We start from the raw sequence: 16,522 nt of genomic DNA, 5'->3' as shown, positions 1-16,522 counted from the left end.
AAATTGTGGATGTTTATATATGAAACCTGGAAACACTACTCACACAAAAATGATCCACATGATATGACTAAACCACTAAACCCTGCTTTACTGAGCTCTAAAATAACCTTTCTGATCCGTGTGTGTGCGTGTGTGTGTGTGTGTGTAGGACTCTGAGCTGAATGAGTTGAGAAAGACCATCGAGTTGCTAAAGAGGCAGAACGCTGTGGCTCAAGCTGCCATTAACGGCGTCATTAACACTCCGGAACTCTCTTGTAAAGCTGAGCGTACAGGTGAGCTGTAATATCCATCACACAGCTATAATCATACCCTGCAATATTAGTTAGGTATAACTACACGTGGATTAGCTGGATGAGTTAGCAAGAATAACGTGAGGTTATTTGTATGCTAGGATGAACACAATAGGAGTGCATCTTCTCATGCAGGGACCAGGTGTGGTCACATTAAAGAGCCACGTGTAGTTCTAAACTGTCCAGATCGGATCTGAGCAAAACTATTGGGATCGTGCCTGTAACGTCAACGTGTGAAGAATAGCGACTGTGGAAACGGTTATGTTAGTGTTTGTTAATGTGTGTGTGTGTGTGTGTGTGTGTGTTTAAAGGTTCTGTGGGCTCAGTCTCAGTACAGGCAGAGATGTGTATGCGCAGACAGCACTCGTCAGACAGTGTGTCCAGCATCACCAGCCACTCCAGCATGGAGAATACAGACAACAGCGGCAAGAAGAAAAAGAAAAACTGGGTGTGTGAAACCGCACGCATGCACATACACACACACACACACATACACACACACACATGCGCACACACATGCGCACACACACCAGCTAAGTCTGCTTTCTGTGTCTCTGTTTCCTCGTCGCTTCATTTGGCAGGTGTCTGAGGTAAGAGTAAGCGTGTTAGCAATTATAAGCTTAGCTAACATGATTTTGCCGTATGCTAACTATGGAAGTATAATAGTGACAAATGTCCTCAAGGCAAAATGGCATGTTGAATTACATAAACTGAATAAAACCTATCACAATATCAGTGCTTGAATTAGTTTCCTCTGCGTTTCATTGGGTTTGTATATTTTGATTGAAAACAAAATTCCAGCATTCAAAATTCAATGCACACGTATTCGCCTTCCTAAAATACGATTTCAAAATATTCAGTTGTTAAAAATACCATCTTCATTATTCGTCAGTTAATATTTCCACACATTATTTTTCAACCTCACAAATTCAGGCTGCAAAAATTCAGGTCTTAAAATTCAAGTCTTCACATCCGGCTCTCACAGGAAGAGCGATGGATTGCCGATACTATTGTAACATGTTACTCTGGGGCACCCCCTAGTGGTAGGATTGTGCTGACACACCACAAGAGAAGATGAAGCTAGCGGACTGGCATAAAGTTGGCTTGATGTGGGACATTCAATATTCGCAGATATGCGCAAATTAAGGGACCGTCTTTAAAGTTACATATTGGTATACATGTTTCTAACTTCAGTAGCATTTGAAGGGAATGACTTGGTCATAAAACCAACTGTAAAGTGTTCATCTAGGTGTCAGCTATAACGCATACCTTTTAGATTTTTGATAAAGAGGTTAGCGTTATAGCTGACACCTAGATGAACACTTTACAGTTGGTTTTATGACCAAGTCATTCCCTATGCCATTTTGCCTTGAGGACATTTGGCAGTATTATACTTCCATAGCTAACCGTTTTACCCTGTTAGCTTCAGCACCTTCGCTTTCTGCTTTCTCCCTTGATGATGCTTTCTCCCATTTTTTTTGTCTTTGTCTTTCACAATTTCACCAATTTTTTTTTTTTTTTGGATTATTTATTAGTTTTACAGCAGTGTTTTTTTATGGTCACAGTGACATTTTAGAAGGGTGATGTGAAGGTTTTTTTTTTTAAAAAAAAAACCTCTTGTCCAATCAGGTTGCAATTTGGAGGACAAGTGAAATAAGCCGACAAAGTGCCAGTGAAACGTTCGTATTGTTATTAAGCGAATATAAGGATATTTATGACATGTCGAATCGACAATATTTCCAATATTGTAACTAAATATAATGACTCAGTTATTTCTCGAGGAAAACCAAGCCGAACATGACCGTATTAAAGTGCACGTTACTCTAGTAATAAACCCACCTGTACTTTTTGCTCGCTTTCTGTACTTTCCTTCCTCGTGCTTGTTTATTTTTGTCTTTTTCTCCACTCTTGTTTTTCTCTCTCTACTTAACGCTTGTATGATCGTCGATCATTTCCAACGCGTCCCAGCTCACTCGTTTTTGTCTCTCGTCTCTCGTGTTTTTCAGCTGCGTAGCTCCTTTAAACAGGCATTCACCAAAAAGAAGTCACCGAAATCCGCCTCGTCCCATTCGGACATCGAGGAAATGAATGACTCGCTCCCTTCATCTCCGAAACTCCCTCATAACGGATCCAGCAGCTCCACACTCGTGCTCAGGAACTCAAACTCGATGTACGTCTGTGTATTTTTATGTTGTTGTTGTTGTTGTTGTTGTTTGTTTTTTTCTCCAGCAGGTGGCACTACTGATTTAATCATAGCCAATGCTACGGCTGTTTGTTTCATCGTTTTATTATCAATCCACAGGTTGCCGGAGGGTTTCGATGGAGAGGCGGAGACTGTAATGCAGCTCCGGAGCGAGTTGAGAGAGAAAGAAATGAAATTGACGGACATCCGGTTAGAGGCGCTTAGCTCCGCCCACCAACTTGACCAATTACGAGAGGCCATGAATCGAATGCAGGTAAAAATAAATAAATAGATAAAACCCAAAAACCTGCACGATTTCGAGTACTACATGCTAGAATTGATCAGTTCGTAGAACATCAGCCATTTTTTTCAAGAATCTATCCCAAACACTAGAACAGACAAAATCCATTCCAACAACAAAAAATGTTAACGGTTATTTTATGTTTGAGCTTCATATAGTGTTATTGTCTCTCACATTGTATTTATTACCCATAATGCACTGCAAGCAACATTGACAAATTTGTAACTTGAAATTTAGTCAGGTTTTTAATAACAAATGTGTGTGTGTGTGTTTGTGTTGGTATAGACTGAGATTGAGAAGCTGAAAGTGGAAAACGACCAGTTAAAGATGGAGAACCAGGCAAACGGTGGCCGAACATTAATCGCCCCAAGTTCCATCACGACTCCATCAACTGAACTCGCGCAACAAAACGCCCACGAGTCCACAAGCTTTGGTGAAAATCCATGACCAAACGCCATTTCCACTTCATCTGTTATTCAAAAAGTCAAATAATGTTTCCAGACAAAAGTTGTAACATTGCGTATTTGAGGTGTTGTATTAAAAAAATCAATTCCTCTCCGTCTACAGATATACTGCTGGATGATTCTGGAGGAGACCGTAAAGATGGCCAACATGTAAAGATCGTGGTCAGTTTACAGGGAGAGGATGCACCCAGGAAAGAGGTTTGGCCTTAATTTCGTTAACAAAAATGAACTGTTCTTGTGGCACGATTGGCCTGTTTTTTCAAAATACACATTATCTTACTTATATATGCAATTCCGGTTGTATCAAAGGTATTCAGGCTAGTTTGTGAACCTTGCTCTATGAGAACCAGGATGCTAGGACACAGTTACTACTACTAGAATATATCAGGAGATATCAGGAAACTGCCTGGAAGTACAGTATTTCCAAATGGATCTGTATGGAATTCCATCTAGTGCTAAAACTTAAGGTCAAATTTGGGAAAGAAGCACTGTGTCAGTAATAACTATGAGGACATTTGATGTGTTTTAGGATTGCAGACCATGGGACTTCCTGATCGGCTGTATCGGTGTTAGCGGGAAAACCAAATGGGACGTTTTGGATGGAGTAGTGAAACGCCTGTTTAAAGTAATGCTTTACCATTCCCATTCTTCATATTGTGCTCACCGCATACTAACACTGGGGTTGGTAAATGAATGCTCCAACCCTGTGCTAGACTTTAAAATTTACAGAAATAATAATAGAATTACTGAAGATCTCTAAATTGATTTTATTATATATATATATATATATATATATATATATATATATAGTTGATTAAATATGTTCTGTTTAATGCCAGTCATGCAATATTCCTCTTCAAATATTCAAACATAGCTGACACTGAAATGTAGTGTCGATCAGTCATTTTGTCATTTATGTCCTTGTGTAGGAATACATCAGGCATGTCGATCAAGTCAGTCAGCTGGGACTGAGCTCTGACAGCGTGGAGTCGTATCGTATTGGAGACGTGATTAGGCCCGGTAGAGCAGAAACGCCAGAACTGCTTCCTTGTGGATATCTAGTGGGGGAAAACAAGACAATAAACATTTCACTTAAAGGTACACAAAAACATACTTATTCCTACATGCCCCCGACACACACCTAAAAACAAACTCTTAGTAGAAGTATGTTCTGATATTTTGAAAACATGTCTAAGGTGATTGTGTGTATGTGTTTGTGTGTGTGTGTGTGTATACAGGTGTGAGCTCCCAGTCGATTGACTCACTTGTGTTTGAGATGTTAATCCCAAAGCCTGTGTTGCAGCGCTACGTGTCACTGCTGCACGAACATCGCCGTCTCATTTTGTCTGGTGTGTTACATATTGTTATTGCCACTGTATTATACTATACGTTACCATACTATACTACACTATACTATACTATACTATACTACACTACTATGCTATACTATATTGGTGTTACATATTATTACCACTATACTATACTGTACCATACTATACTATATTACACGATGCTACACCATGCTAGACTAAACTACACTATACTATACAATACTATAGTATACTAACTTGTACTTTACTACACTATGCTATACCATACTAAACTATACTGTTGTACAGTAGTATACTACACTATGCTATACTATACTATACTACACTACAATGCTATACTATACTGTGCTATACTATACTACACTACTATGCTATACTATGCTATATTATACTGGTGTTACATATTATTACCACTGTACTATACTATACTGTACCATACTACACTACACTATACTATACTACACTGTGCTATGCCATACTATACTACACTATACTATACAATACTAAGTTGTACTATACTGTACTACACTATGCTACACTATACCACACAATACTATACTAATTTTTACTATACTATACTACACGATGCTATACCATACTACACTATACTGTTGTACAGTACTATACTACACTATACTATACTAAATTGTACTATACTGTGCTACACAATACTACACTATACTAATTTGTACTATACTATACTACACTATACTATACCATGCTATACCATACTACACTATACTATATAGAGGAGAGTGATGTAGCCAATTCAACGATGGAGATTATTAGGGGGCCAATAGCAAATTTTGCCAGTGGGGATTTTTAATGACCACAGAGAGTCAGGACCTCAATTTAACATCTTATCCGAAAGACGGTGCTGTTTTTACAGTATAGTGTCCCCGTCACTATACTGGGGCATTAGAGCCCGCACAGACCACAGGGTGAGTGCCCCCTGCTGGCCTCACTAATACCACTTCCAGCAGTAACTTTAGTTTTCCCCAGGAGGTCTCCCATCCAGGTACTGGCCAGGCTCAACCCTGCTTAGCTTCAGTGGAGAACAGTTTACAAATTAAGCTTCTCCTTATGTTATTTTATATAATAACCAATCAAATCTGAACTATGTATTTCATTAGGTTTCATGGAAGTGTTAGGGAGAGTTCCAGTGAAAGTGAGCGAGCTGTTACCTGCATGTATAGTTTATTGTTGCATTGCTGGCATCTTTTAGACAACTGTATATATGGCCACATAATAGCAAACAGCCATTTAAAATTGTTTACCTCCCCAAAGGCAGCATGAGTGTATTATGCACTAAGTATAACTGTTCTGGCTAACTGTCCTGCAGGTCCAAGTGGCACGGGGAAAACATACCTGGCTCAGCGTCTCGCCGAACACCTGACACTGCTTGAGGGACGCACTGATACACACACTGCCATCACCACCTTCAACGTAGACCACAAGTCTAGCAAGGTTAGGCCACATGCATCTGAACAGGCCGCATAAGATTTAAACTCATTTCTGTTTGATGAAAGGTCAGTTTACAACCTGTAAAACTTCACTGCTATATGTCAACTTCAGTGTGTTTCATATTCTTCATCTGTCTCTCTGTTTACATCCCTCTCCACTGTCTCTCTGTATATATCCCTCTCTCTTCACTGTCTCTCTGTTTACATCCCTCTCTCTCCACTGTCTCTCTGTTTACATCCCTCTCTCTTCATCTGTATCTCTATATTCATCCCTCTCTCTTCATCTGTCTCTCTATATTCATCCCTCTCTCTTCACTGTCTCTCTGTTTACATCCCTCTCTCTTCACTGTCTCTCTGTTTACATCCCTCTCTCTTCACTGTCTCTCTGTTTACATCCCTCTCTCTTCACTGTCTCTCTGTTTACATCCCTCTCTCTTCACTGTCTCTCTGTTTACATCCCTCACTGTCTCTCTGTTTACATCCCTCTCTCTTCACTGTCTCTCTGTTTACATCCCTCTCTCTTCACTGTCTCTCTGTTTACATCCCTCTCTCTTCACTGTCTCTCTGTTTACATCCCTCACTGTCTCTCTGTTTACATCCCTCTCTCTTCATCTGTCTCTCTATATTCATCCCTCTCTCTCCACTGTCTCTCTGTTTACATCCCTCTCTCTTCACTGTCTCTCTGTTTACATCCCTCTCTCTTCATCTGTCTCTCTATATTCATCCCTCTCTCTCCACTGTCTCTCTGTTTACATCCCTCTCTCTTCACTGTCTCTCTGTTTACATCCCTCTCTCTTCATCTGTCTCTCTGTTTACATCCCTCTCTCTTCACTGTCTCTCTGTTTACATCCCTCTCTCTTCATCTGTCTCTCTGTTTACATCCCTCTCTCTTCATCTGTCTCTCTGTTTACATCCCTCTCTCTTCACTGTCTCTCTGTTTACATCCCTCTCTCTCCACTGTCTCTCTGTTTACATCCCTCTCTCTTCACTGTCTCTCTGTTTACATCCCTCTCTCTTCACTGTCTCTCTGTTTACATCCCTCTCTCTTCATCTGTCTCTCTGTTTACATCCCTCTCTCTTCATCTGTCTCTCTGTTTACATCCCTCTCTCTTCATCTGTCTCTCTGTTTACATCCCTCTCTCTTCACTGTCTCTCTGTTTACATCCCTCTCTCTCCACTGTCTCTCTGTTTACATCCCTCTCTCTTCACTGTCTCTCTGTTTACATCCCTCTCTCTTAATCTGTCTCTCTGTTTACATCCCTCTCTCTTCATCTGTCTCTCTGTTTACATCCCTCTCTCTTCACTGTCTCTCTGTTTACATCCCTCTCTCTCCACTGTCTCTCTGTTTACATCCCTCTCTCTTCATCTGTCTCTCTGTTTACATCCCTCTCTCTTCACTGTCTCTCTGTTTACATCCCTCTCTCTTCATCTGTCTCTCTATATTCATCCCTCTCTCTTCACTGTCTCTTTGTTTACATCCCTCTCTCTCCACTGTCTCTCTGTTTACATCCCTCTCTCTTCATCTGTCTCTCTGTTTACATCCCTCTCTCTTCACTGTCTCTCTGTTTACATCCCTCTCTCTTCATCTGTCTCTCTATATTCATCCCTCTCTCTTCACTGTCTCTCTGTTTACATCCCTCTCTCTTCATCTGTCTCTCTGTTTACATCCCTCTCTCTTCACTGTCTCTCTGTTTACATCCCTCTCTCTTCATCTGTCTCTCTATATTCATCCCTCTCTCTTCACTGTCTCTTTGTTTACATCCCTCTCTCTCCACTGTCTCTCTGTTTACATCCCTCTCTCTTCATCTGTCTCTCTGTTTACATCCCTCTCTCTTCACTGTCTCTCTGTTTACATCCCTCTCTCTTCATCTGTCTCTCTATATTCATCCCTCTCTCTTCACTGTCTCTCTGTTTACATCCCTCTCTCTTCATCTGTCTCTCTGTTTACATCCCTCTCTCTTCACTGTCTCTCTGTTTACATCCCTCTCTCTTCATCTGTCTCTCTGTTTACATCCCTCTCTCTTCACTGTCTCTCTGTTTACATCCCTCTCTCTTCATCTGTCTCTCTGTTTACATCCCTCTCTCTTCATCTGTCTCTCTATATTCATCCCTCTCTCTTCACTGTCTCTCTGTTTACATCCCTCTCTCTTCATCTGTCTCTCTGTTTACATCCCTCTCTCTTCATCTGTCTCTCTATATTCATCCCTCTCTCTTCACTGTCTCTTTGTTTACATCCCTCTCTCTTCATCTGTCTCTCTGTTTACATCCCTCTCTCTTCACTGTCTCTCTGTATATATCCCTCTCTCTTCACTGTCTCTCTGTTTACATCCCTCTCTCTTCATCTGTCTCTCTGTTTACATCCCTCTCTCTTCATCTGTCTCTCTGTTTACATCCCTCTCTCTTCACTGTCTCTCTGTTTACATCCTTCTCTCTTCACTGTCTCTCTGTTTACATCCCTCTCTCTTCATCTGTCTCTCTGTTTACATCCCTCTCTCTCCACTGTCTCTCTGTTTACATCCCTCTCTCTTCACTGTCTCTCTGTTTACATCCTTCTCTCTTCACTGTCTCTCTGTTTACATCCCTCTCTCTTCACTGTCTCTCTGTTTACATCCCTCTCTCTTCATCTGTCTCTCTGTTTACATCCCTCTCTCTTCATCTGTCTCTCTATATTCATCCTTCTCTCTTCACTGTCTCTCTGTTTACATCCCTCTCTCTTCATCTGTCTCTCTATATTCATCCCTCTCTCTTCCCTGTCTCTCTATATTCATCCCTCTCTCTACATCTGTCTCTCTATATTCATCCCTCTCTCTTCCCTGTCTCTCTATATTCATCCCTCTCTCTTCACTGTCTCTCTGTTTACATCCCTCTCTCTTCCCTGTCTCTCTATATTCATTCCTCTCTCTTCAATGTCTCTCTGTATATATCCCTCTCTCTTCAATGTCTCTCTGTATATATCCCTCTCTCTTCACTGTCTCTCTGTATATATCCCTCTCTCTTCAATGTCTCTCTGTATATGTCCCTCTCTCTTCAATGTCTCTCTGTATATATCCCTCTCTCTTCAATGTCTCTCTGTATATATCCCTCTCTCTTCAATGTCTCTCTGTATATATCCCTCTCTCTTCAATGTCTCTCTGTATATATCCCTCTCTCTTCAATGTCTCTCTGTATATGTCCCTCTCTCTTCAATGTCTCTCTGTATATATCCCTCTCTCTTCAATGTCTCTCTGTATATATCCCTCTCTCTTCAATGTCTCTCTGTATATGTCCCTCTCTCTTCAATGTCTCTCTGTATATATCCCTCTCTCTTCAATGTCTCTCTGTATATGTCCCTCTCTCTTCAATGTCTCTCTGTATATATCCCTCTCTCTTCAATGTCTCTCTGTATATGTCCCTCTCTCTTCAATGTCTCTCTGTATATATCCCTCTCTCTTCAATGTCTCTCTGTATATATCCCTCTCTCTTCAATGTCTCTCTGTATATATCCCTCTCTCTTCAATGTCTCTCTGTATATATCCCTCTCTCTTCAATGTCTCTCTGTATATATCCCTCTCTCTTCAATGTCTCTCTGTATATATCCCTCTCTCTTCAATGTCTCTCTGTATATGTCCCTCTCTCTTCCCTGTCTCTCTGTATGTGTCCCTCTCTCTTCACTCTCTCTCTTAATATATCCCTCTCTCTCCCATGTCTCTCTGTATATATCCCTCTCTCTCCCATGTCTCTCTCTCTCTCTGTAGGAGCTGCGACAGTATTTGTTGGCTGTAGTGGAACAGTGCAGTGTGGATCAACATGAAGCTCCTTTAGTTATCATACTGGACAACTTGCATCACATCAGCTCACTGGGGGAGATATTCAATGGCCTGCTTACCCAAACACGCCAGCACTGGTAAGGCAGACACACACACACACACACACACACACACACACACACACACACACACACACACGCGCGCGCACACAAACACACATGCACACACCATTACTTTCTCGTATGCTTCATTCTCTTTACGCTGATTCTTTTCTGAGTGTATTCTGCACCAGCATGTACCAGCCATAAGATATAAGATAAGTGGACAGCGTGTACATGAGGACCCTTTTATCATGGGATGAAATTGGTCTCATGTTTAGTTACCCTAACGTTTCTAAACTTCCAGTGGTGCAGAGTTAAGCAGATAAAAGAGAGAGGAAGCGATCACAGGAAGACATATCAAGATGAAAAAAGTGAAGGAAGAACGAATGAATTTTAGTACTACCGAATAGTTTCCATTGATGTGTTTTTTGAATATTTACTTGTTAATTAGCTTTTGTGTCTGTCCTCCAGCCCGTACATAATCGGAACCATGAGTCAGACAACATCTTCATCTCCGAATTTGCAGCTTCATCATAACTTCAGGTAACAAAACCGGTGTGATGGTACGTATCCGTTATACCGTATATCAGGGTGTGAGGATATATTTATTATACCGTATATCAGGGTGTGAGGATATATTTATTATACCGTATATCAGGGTGTGAGGATATATTTATTATACCGTATATCAGGGTGTGAGGATATATTTGTTATACCGTATATCAGGGTGTGAGGATATATTTATTATACCGTATATCAGGGTGTGAGGATATATTTGTTATACCGTATATCAGGGTGTGAGGATATATTTGTTATACCGTATATCAAGGTGTGAGGATATATTTATTATACCGTATATCAGGGTGTGAGGATATATTTATTATACCGTATATCAGGGTGTGAGGATATATTTATTATACCGTATATCAGGGTGTGAGGATATATTTATTATACCGTATTTCGAGGTGTGAGGATATATTTATTATACCGTATATCAGGGTGTGAGGATATATTTATTATACCGTATATCAAGGTGTGAGGATATATTTATTATACCGTATATTAAGGTGTGAGGATATATTTGTTATACTGTATATCGAGGTGTGAGGATATATTTATTATACTGTATATCAGGGTGTGAGGATATATTTATTATACCGTATATCAGGGTGTGAGGATATATTTATTATACCGTATATCAGGGTGTGAGGATATATTTATTATACCGTATATCAGGGTGTGAGGATATATTTATTATACCGTATATCAGGGTGTGAGGATATATTTGTTATACCGTATATCAGGGTGTGAGGATATATTTGTTATACTGTATATTGAGGTGTGAGGATATATTTGTTATACTGTATATTGAGGTGTGAGGATATATTTGTTATACTGTATATCGAGGTGTGAGGATATATTTGTTATACTGTATATCGAGGTGTGAGGATATATTTGTTATACTGTATATTAAGGTGTGAGGATATATTTGTTATACTGTATATCAAGGTGTGAGGATATATTTGTTATACTGTATATCAAGGTGTGAGGATATATTTGTTACACTGTATATCAGTGCCCAGACCGTAACGCCCTTTCAAAAGAAAAAAGATAAAATGTTGTAACATATTGTGTGATTGTGTCAGACTGTTCACCAGACCCTTTCAAACTAGCATAAGGATGTGTTTTTGATAGAGACGCCAAAGCACTTCTGTAAGTTTTCTGCATAGGCGCATCTGCTAAATGCCATAAATATAAATGATCACTAGGGGGCACTGTTACAGCTTAATGCCCAGGTCATATTAATACTGTATTATTTTTATTTTGTTAATATTAATAAATTTTGTGTTCATTTACATGTAATATATTGGTCCTGGCCTGCTCTGTTAGTACAGCTAGTCATTTCTGGAAATGTGAAGTGGGAGGGGTTAGATTTATGATAAATCTAAGCCAAGCAATGTGGCTACTACAAATGAGAGATAGAGAGAGATGGTGGTGTATATTTTTTTCTGAGAGAAAAAAGATAGTAACTCCCACTAGTACACAGGGTTCAATAACTGGCTCCTTCTGCTGAGAGAATCACAACAAACCTCCGATGTGTCGCAGGTGGGTTTTGTGTGCGAATCACACCGAGCCAGTGAAGGGCTTTCTGGGCCGTTTTCTGCGTCGGAGGCTTATTGAGACTGAAATCAGCAGCCGAACACGTAATCCAGAGCTGGTGAAGATCATTGAGTGGATTCCTCATGTCTGGCATCATCTCAACTGCTTCCTGGAGGCTCACAGCTCCTCAGATGTCACTATCGGTGAGAAAGACTTCAGTGTAATCTGTGGTGGAAATTCTTCTTAAGACAACTGTTAGAAATGTTTGTGTGTATGTGCGTCTGTTGCAGGACCGCGTCTGTTCCTGTCATGTCCGATGGACGTGGACGGATCACGCATTTGGTTTACAGATCTGTGGAATTACAGCATCATCCCATACATGCTGGAAGCCGTCAGAGAGGGTTTGCAGGTAATTCTGTAGGCGTCAATGTCGGTCCAACCCATCAGGGGTTGTGCAGAAATTATTCATGTAGGTCTTCTTTATATGTTTATCAAATTCAGAGATGTAGAAATATGACCTTGCTCTTGGCATCCATGTATTTCTGAGGAGAAGTATTGGAAGACTGTAGACAATTCTGGAAAATTGACTTTCCGAGTTCTCAGTTGGATTGTAAGCATGAGAAGATGTTGTGAGTCACTGTGTGTAGGTCTGTAGATCTTCCAGCACTCATGGCCAGCGCTGCAGTGTTTCTGACAGGATAGAGTATAATGAACGCGTTTGCATCTTTTCCGCCCTCCAGCTGTACGGACGCAGAGCTGCATGGGACGATCCTACTCGTTGGGTGATGGACACGTTTCCGTGGAGATCGAGCTCGCTGCATCCTGACTGTCCTGCTCTGCTAAAACTCCGCCCGGAGGATGTGGGTTTGGATGGAGGCTCCACCTCTAAAGAGGGCACTACCAAACAGAACACCCAGACTGACAGTGAGGCTGATCCACTGGTGAGAAAGACACACACATACACACACACACACACACACACACACACACAGACAAGTCTAAACATTGTGTATTTCTCTCCCGTCTCTCAGATGAACATGCTGATGCGTCTGAAGGAGGCCGCGAACTGCTCCAGCACTCCGAGTTACGACAGCGACTCTAACAGTAATGGTCACCATGACGACATCCTTGACTCATCGCTGGAGTCAGCGCTCTGATGCTTCATTTTATACTTTTTTTACTTACAAACGTCCCGTGAATGTTTCCTCGTGCCCTTGCAGCGCCAATGAAGCAGCTGCTCGTAAATTTATCCTATGCGATGAGGGAACATCTTTTGAAAGGAAAGAAAAATAACTGCACTACTCAACTAATTCAACTTACAAAATGAGATGACAATTTCAAAATAATAATAATAATAATAAACCAACAGAAGAAAAAGAAGAAGACAGAAACTGCACTGCTTATAATTCATCTTCACACCACCGCTGTGATGGATGTATTAAAGAATAGCACATCATCAGACAGAGATTTTCCAGAATCCTTACCTCACTATAGCCCACCTATAATGTCTGATAATAATAATAATAATAATAATAATAATAATAATAATAAAGTCTTAAAGGTTTGTTAGATATACTCACATCCTAGTTTTGCATATCCCTGACCTGAAGCTTTTTTGAGAAACATCAAAACTCTAAACCTCTCTATCTCTTCTCTCATACGGTGTTTCTGGTGACAAAATGGTGCTGCGAATGAGTTTTGCGCTCTTTGCTACTCTGGATGTCTGGACACTCATGACAGTGGCACACAAAAGTTTATTCTGATGCTGGCCATCATTTTATAACTTGATGCATTCGGGGAGACTTCCTGTTCTGTATTCATTGATTTGCATGATGAGTAATGGTACCTCACCAGCATGGAGACGTGTCTAGCACTCATTCACTGTTGAATGCCATCATTTGCTACATTTCCTTCCTCTCGTTTTTGGTGCTGAAGAACCCAGTGCCTTACTGCGTTTTGCGACGAGAACCTGAGAGGCGCTGTGTTCTTATCTTGAACTTTTCACATCCTCTCGAGCAAAAGGGCTTCACGCTGTACACCTCAGCAGCTCAGAGTGGCGTTATCATTTTAATAATGATTAACAGTGTGCAACAAAACCCTGTGAGACTGCACAATGTTGAATTCGAAAAGGCGTGTGCGTAGGTGCGTGTTTATACCTCATCGACTGTCCAGAACTTTACTTTGGCCTTAATTCCCATGCGACACCACTGTGAAGGGGAATGACTTAGAGTTCTTATCTGACCTTGGAATCCCAAAATGTTCTCTGGTTTTCTCAAATAAAAAGCACATAATATAGTTTGTAAACATTGTTCAAGTTTCAAAATGTACTCCTTGCCTAAGTTCTATGTATGGAAACTAAGCTGCAAAAACAGCCCCCATTTTAGATTTCTTGTTTCTTCAATGTCAAAACTCGTTTAAATATACTGGCCCATTCATGTTACAGCAGGTTAGCCCCACCCATATATTTTAGAGCAGATCAACCCCCATTCATGTACAGCAGGTTAGCCCCGCCCATTTACTTTACAGTAGTTTAGCTCCACCTATTTACTTTACAGCAGGTTAGTCCTCTCCTGTTCACTTTACAGCAGGTTAGCCCTGCCCATTTATTTTACAGCAGGTTAGCCCCGCCCATCTACTTTACAGAAGGTTAGCTCCACCTATTTAATTTACAGCAGATTAGCCCCGCCCATTTATTTTCCAGCAGATCAACCCGCATTCACTTTATAACAGGTTAGCCCCGCCCATTCACATTACAGCAGGTTAGCCCCACCCATTCACATTGCAGCAGGTTTTGCCTTGCCCAGTCCCATTGAATTCTGTAGCAGTATTTGGGTGAAAGATGTTGCAGCATGCAGGTAAACCTTGTACCTGGCCATCAGGAAACAAATAAGCTACACAAGTGTCTACACGAGACACTTGAATTAGGGCAAGATAATGTCGTAACAGTACTCCTGAAGGATGATGCGATTCCAAATATATTGGACCCAACAGCAGACCCACAACCCATAAGTATTTTATTCTGATATCTCATTTATTCATGACTATTCAGTATGAACACTGACTGAGGTGGCTCTATCTAACAAAGTATGCACCCCGTACTCAGTGAGCTAGCATTAGCTAGCTAGCTAGATTTGGCCTTGCTAATCTGTCTGCTAATTCTCCAGCTAGTCGTGTCAGTAACAGTCAAATTTCCCCCTATTTTTAAAATCAATTCAATTGCTTTCTACAAGCAGATAACATTATTTATCTCCTGTTTAAATAGAGGAATGGAAATTGTTGTGTAAAAATTAACTTTTTTGTACATAAAACTGCGCAAATATTATAAGTGGACTTCAGGGGAAAAGATCAAATGCAAAAAAAACAATGTAGGATACGGGACCTTAACGCTGTTACTATGCTTACTGCTTTTATAGACATTTAGGAAGAGCTAATAAATGAAACGACAGAAGAAATGCGCGTTGACTTTTAACTCGGTTAACACTTGATATCAGGAATTAATTGTGGCTTTGTTTGAATTCCTTATGAATTTCATACAAATTTAATTTCTCGCTTAGATTCAGCATCTTGATCCTATGCAACTTCATTCAGATTTGAAATGGAAGCCAAATATGGTATCAGCACTGCCAAGTGTGTGTGTGTGTGTGTGTGTGTGTGTGTGTGTGTGTATTTATATAAATATGGATTGTACAGTGTGTATATACTTTGTGAATAATTCTCAGATTATGATGTGCCTACATTTTATAAACTTGGATGTAAGTCGATTCAAGCACAGACTCTGGACACGTTTTGAACTTTATTCTCATAATTGAATGTTTATTTGATTTTAAATACACAACATTCTTTTTTTTAAATCTTGCATTTGGATGAATAAAATTGTACTTACATGTTTATAACATCATATATTTGTGTACACTGGTCGGTTTTTTCTTTTCTTCATAACCTTCAAAAGAACAGTGATAGACCGAGGATCAAATAAACTACTTACGTTAAGGATACTAAGCATGTGAATAATTTATTACATCACATACACTCTATTTTAATATTTTCATTCAGCTTTAAATAATAGATTAATAGATACTGTATAGTAGAGGGTTGTTACTTATTAACAATGTCTAGTTTATACTATTATGCTAATACATGGTAAACTTGCGTGCGCATGTAAAGAGATGACGATATAAGAAGCTCAATCCAAATCCATATCTGTATCTTCAAGTGGTTTCCCCAAATTCAACTGAAAATGCAACTTATAATGACTTCTCCAGTCCCAAAATTATTCAACCCCTTCATGGCATGGATCTTTAGTACTTTGTAGCACTCCTTTTGCTGTTATGACCTGCTGCAAACGAGATGCAGATCTTCTGCAGCGTTCCTGAAGAATCTTCTCCCGTTCTTCATGAGCAATGGCCTCCAGTTCAATAATATTCTTGGGTTTGCGTGCTGCAACCGCCTTCTTCAAATCCCACCAGAGATTTTCTTTGGGGTTCAAGTCAGGTGACTGTGATGGCCCTGTAGAATCTTCCAGGACTTCTTCTACAACCAAGCCT

At 40.2% G+C, this 16,522-nt stretch overlaps 1 protein-coding gene across 1 annotated transcript in view; it reads left to right on the top strand.

Annotated features, from left to right (window-relative positions):
- The window catches only part of nav2a (neuron navigator 2a), a 79,650-nt gene extending 63,774 nt beyond the window's left edge, over positions 1 to 15,876 (top strand). The window contains exons 23-38 of the mRNA XM_053634535.1: positions 149 to 272; positions 602 to 738; positions 2,297 to 2,460; positions 2,593 to 2,746; positions 3,059 to 3,206; positions 3,341 to 3,435; positions 3,767 to 3,862; positions 4,167 to 4,335; positions 4,476 to 4,586; positions 5,911 to 6,035; positions 9,766 to 9,914; positions 10,350 to 10,421; positions 11,985 to 12,181; positions 12,269 to 12,387; positions 12,719 to 12,919; positions 13,010 to 15,876. Coding sequence (XP_053490510.1) covers positions 149 to 272; positions 602 to 738; positions 2,297 to 2,460; positions 2,593 to 2,746; positions 3,059 to 3,206; positions 3,341 to 3,435; positions 3,767 to 3,862; positions 4,167 to 4,335; positions 4,476 to 4,586; positions 5,911 to 6,035; positions 9,766 to 9,914; positions 10,350 to 10,421; positions 11,985 to 12,181; positions 12,269 to 12,387; positions 12,719 to 12,919; positions 13,010 to 13,135 — 2,187 coding nt within the window. The 3' untranslated portion in view covers positions 13,136 to 15,876. The remainder of the gene's footprint in view (positions 1 to 148; positions 273 to 601; positions 739 to 2,296; positions 2,461 to 2,592; positions 2,747 to 3,058; positions 3,207 to 3,340; positions 3,436 to 3,766; positions 3,863 to 4,166; positions 4,336 to 4,475; positions 4,587 to 5,910; positions 6,036 to 9,765; positions 9,915 to 10,349; positions 10,422 to 11,984; positions 12,182 to 12,268; positions 12,388 to 12,718; positions 12,920 to 13,009) is intronic.
- Positions 15,877 to 16,522: the final 646 nt, after the last annotated feature.

Source organism: Ictalurus furcatus, chromosome 10, assembly GCF_023375685.1.
Source record: "Ictalurus furcatus strain D&B chromosome 10, Billie_1.0, whole genome shotgun sequence".
NCBI lineage: Eukaryota > Metazoa > Chordata > Actinopteri > Siluriformes > Ictaluridae > Ictalurus > Ictalurus furcatus.
Note: the sequence above shows the minus strand (reverse complement) of the source record. Positions and strands in the feature narration are given on the sequence as shown.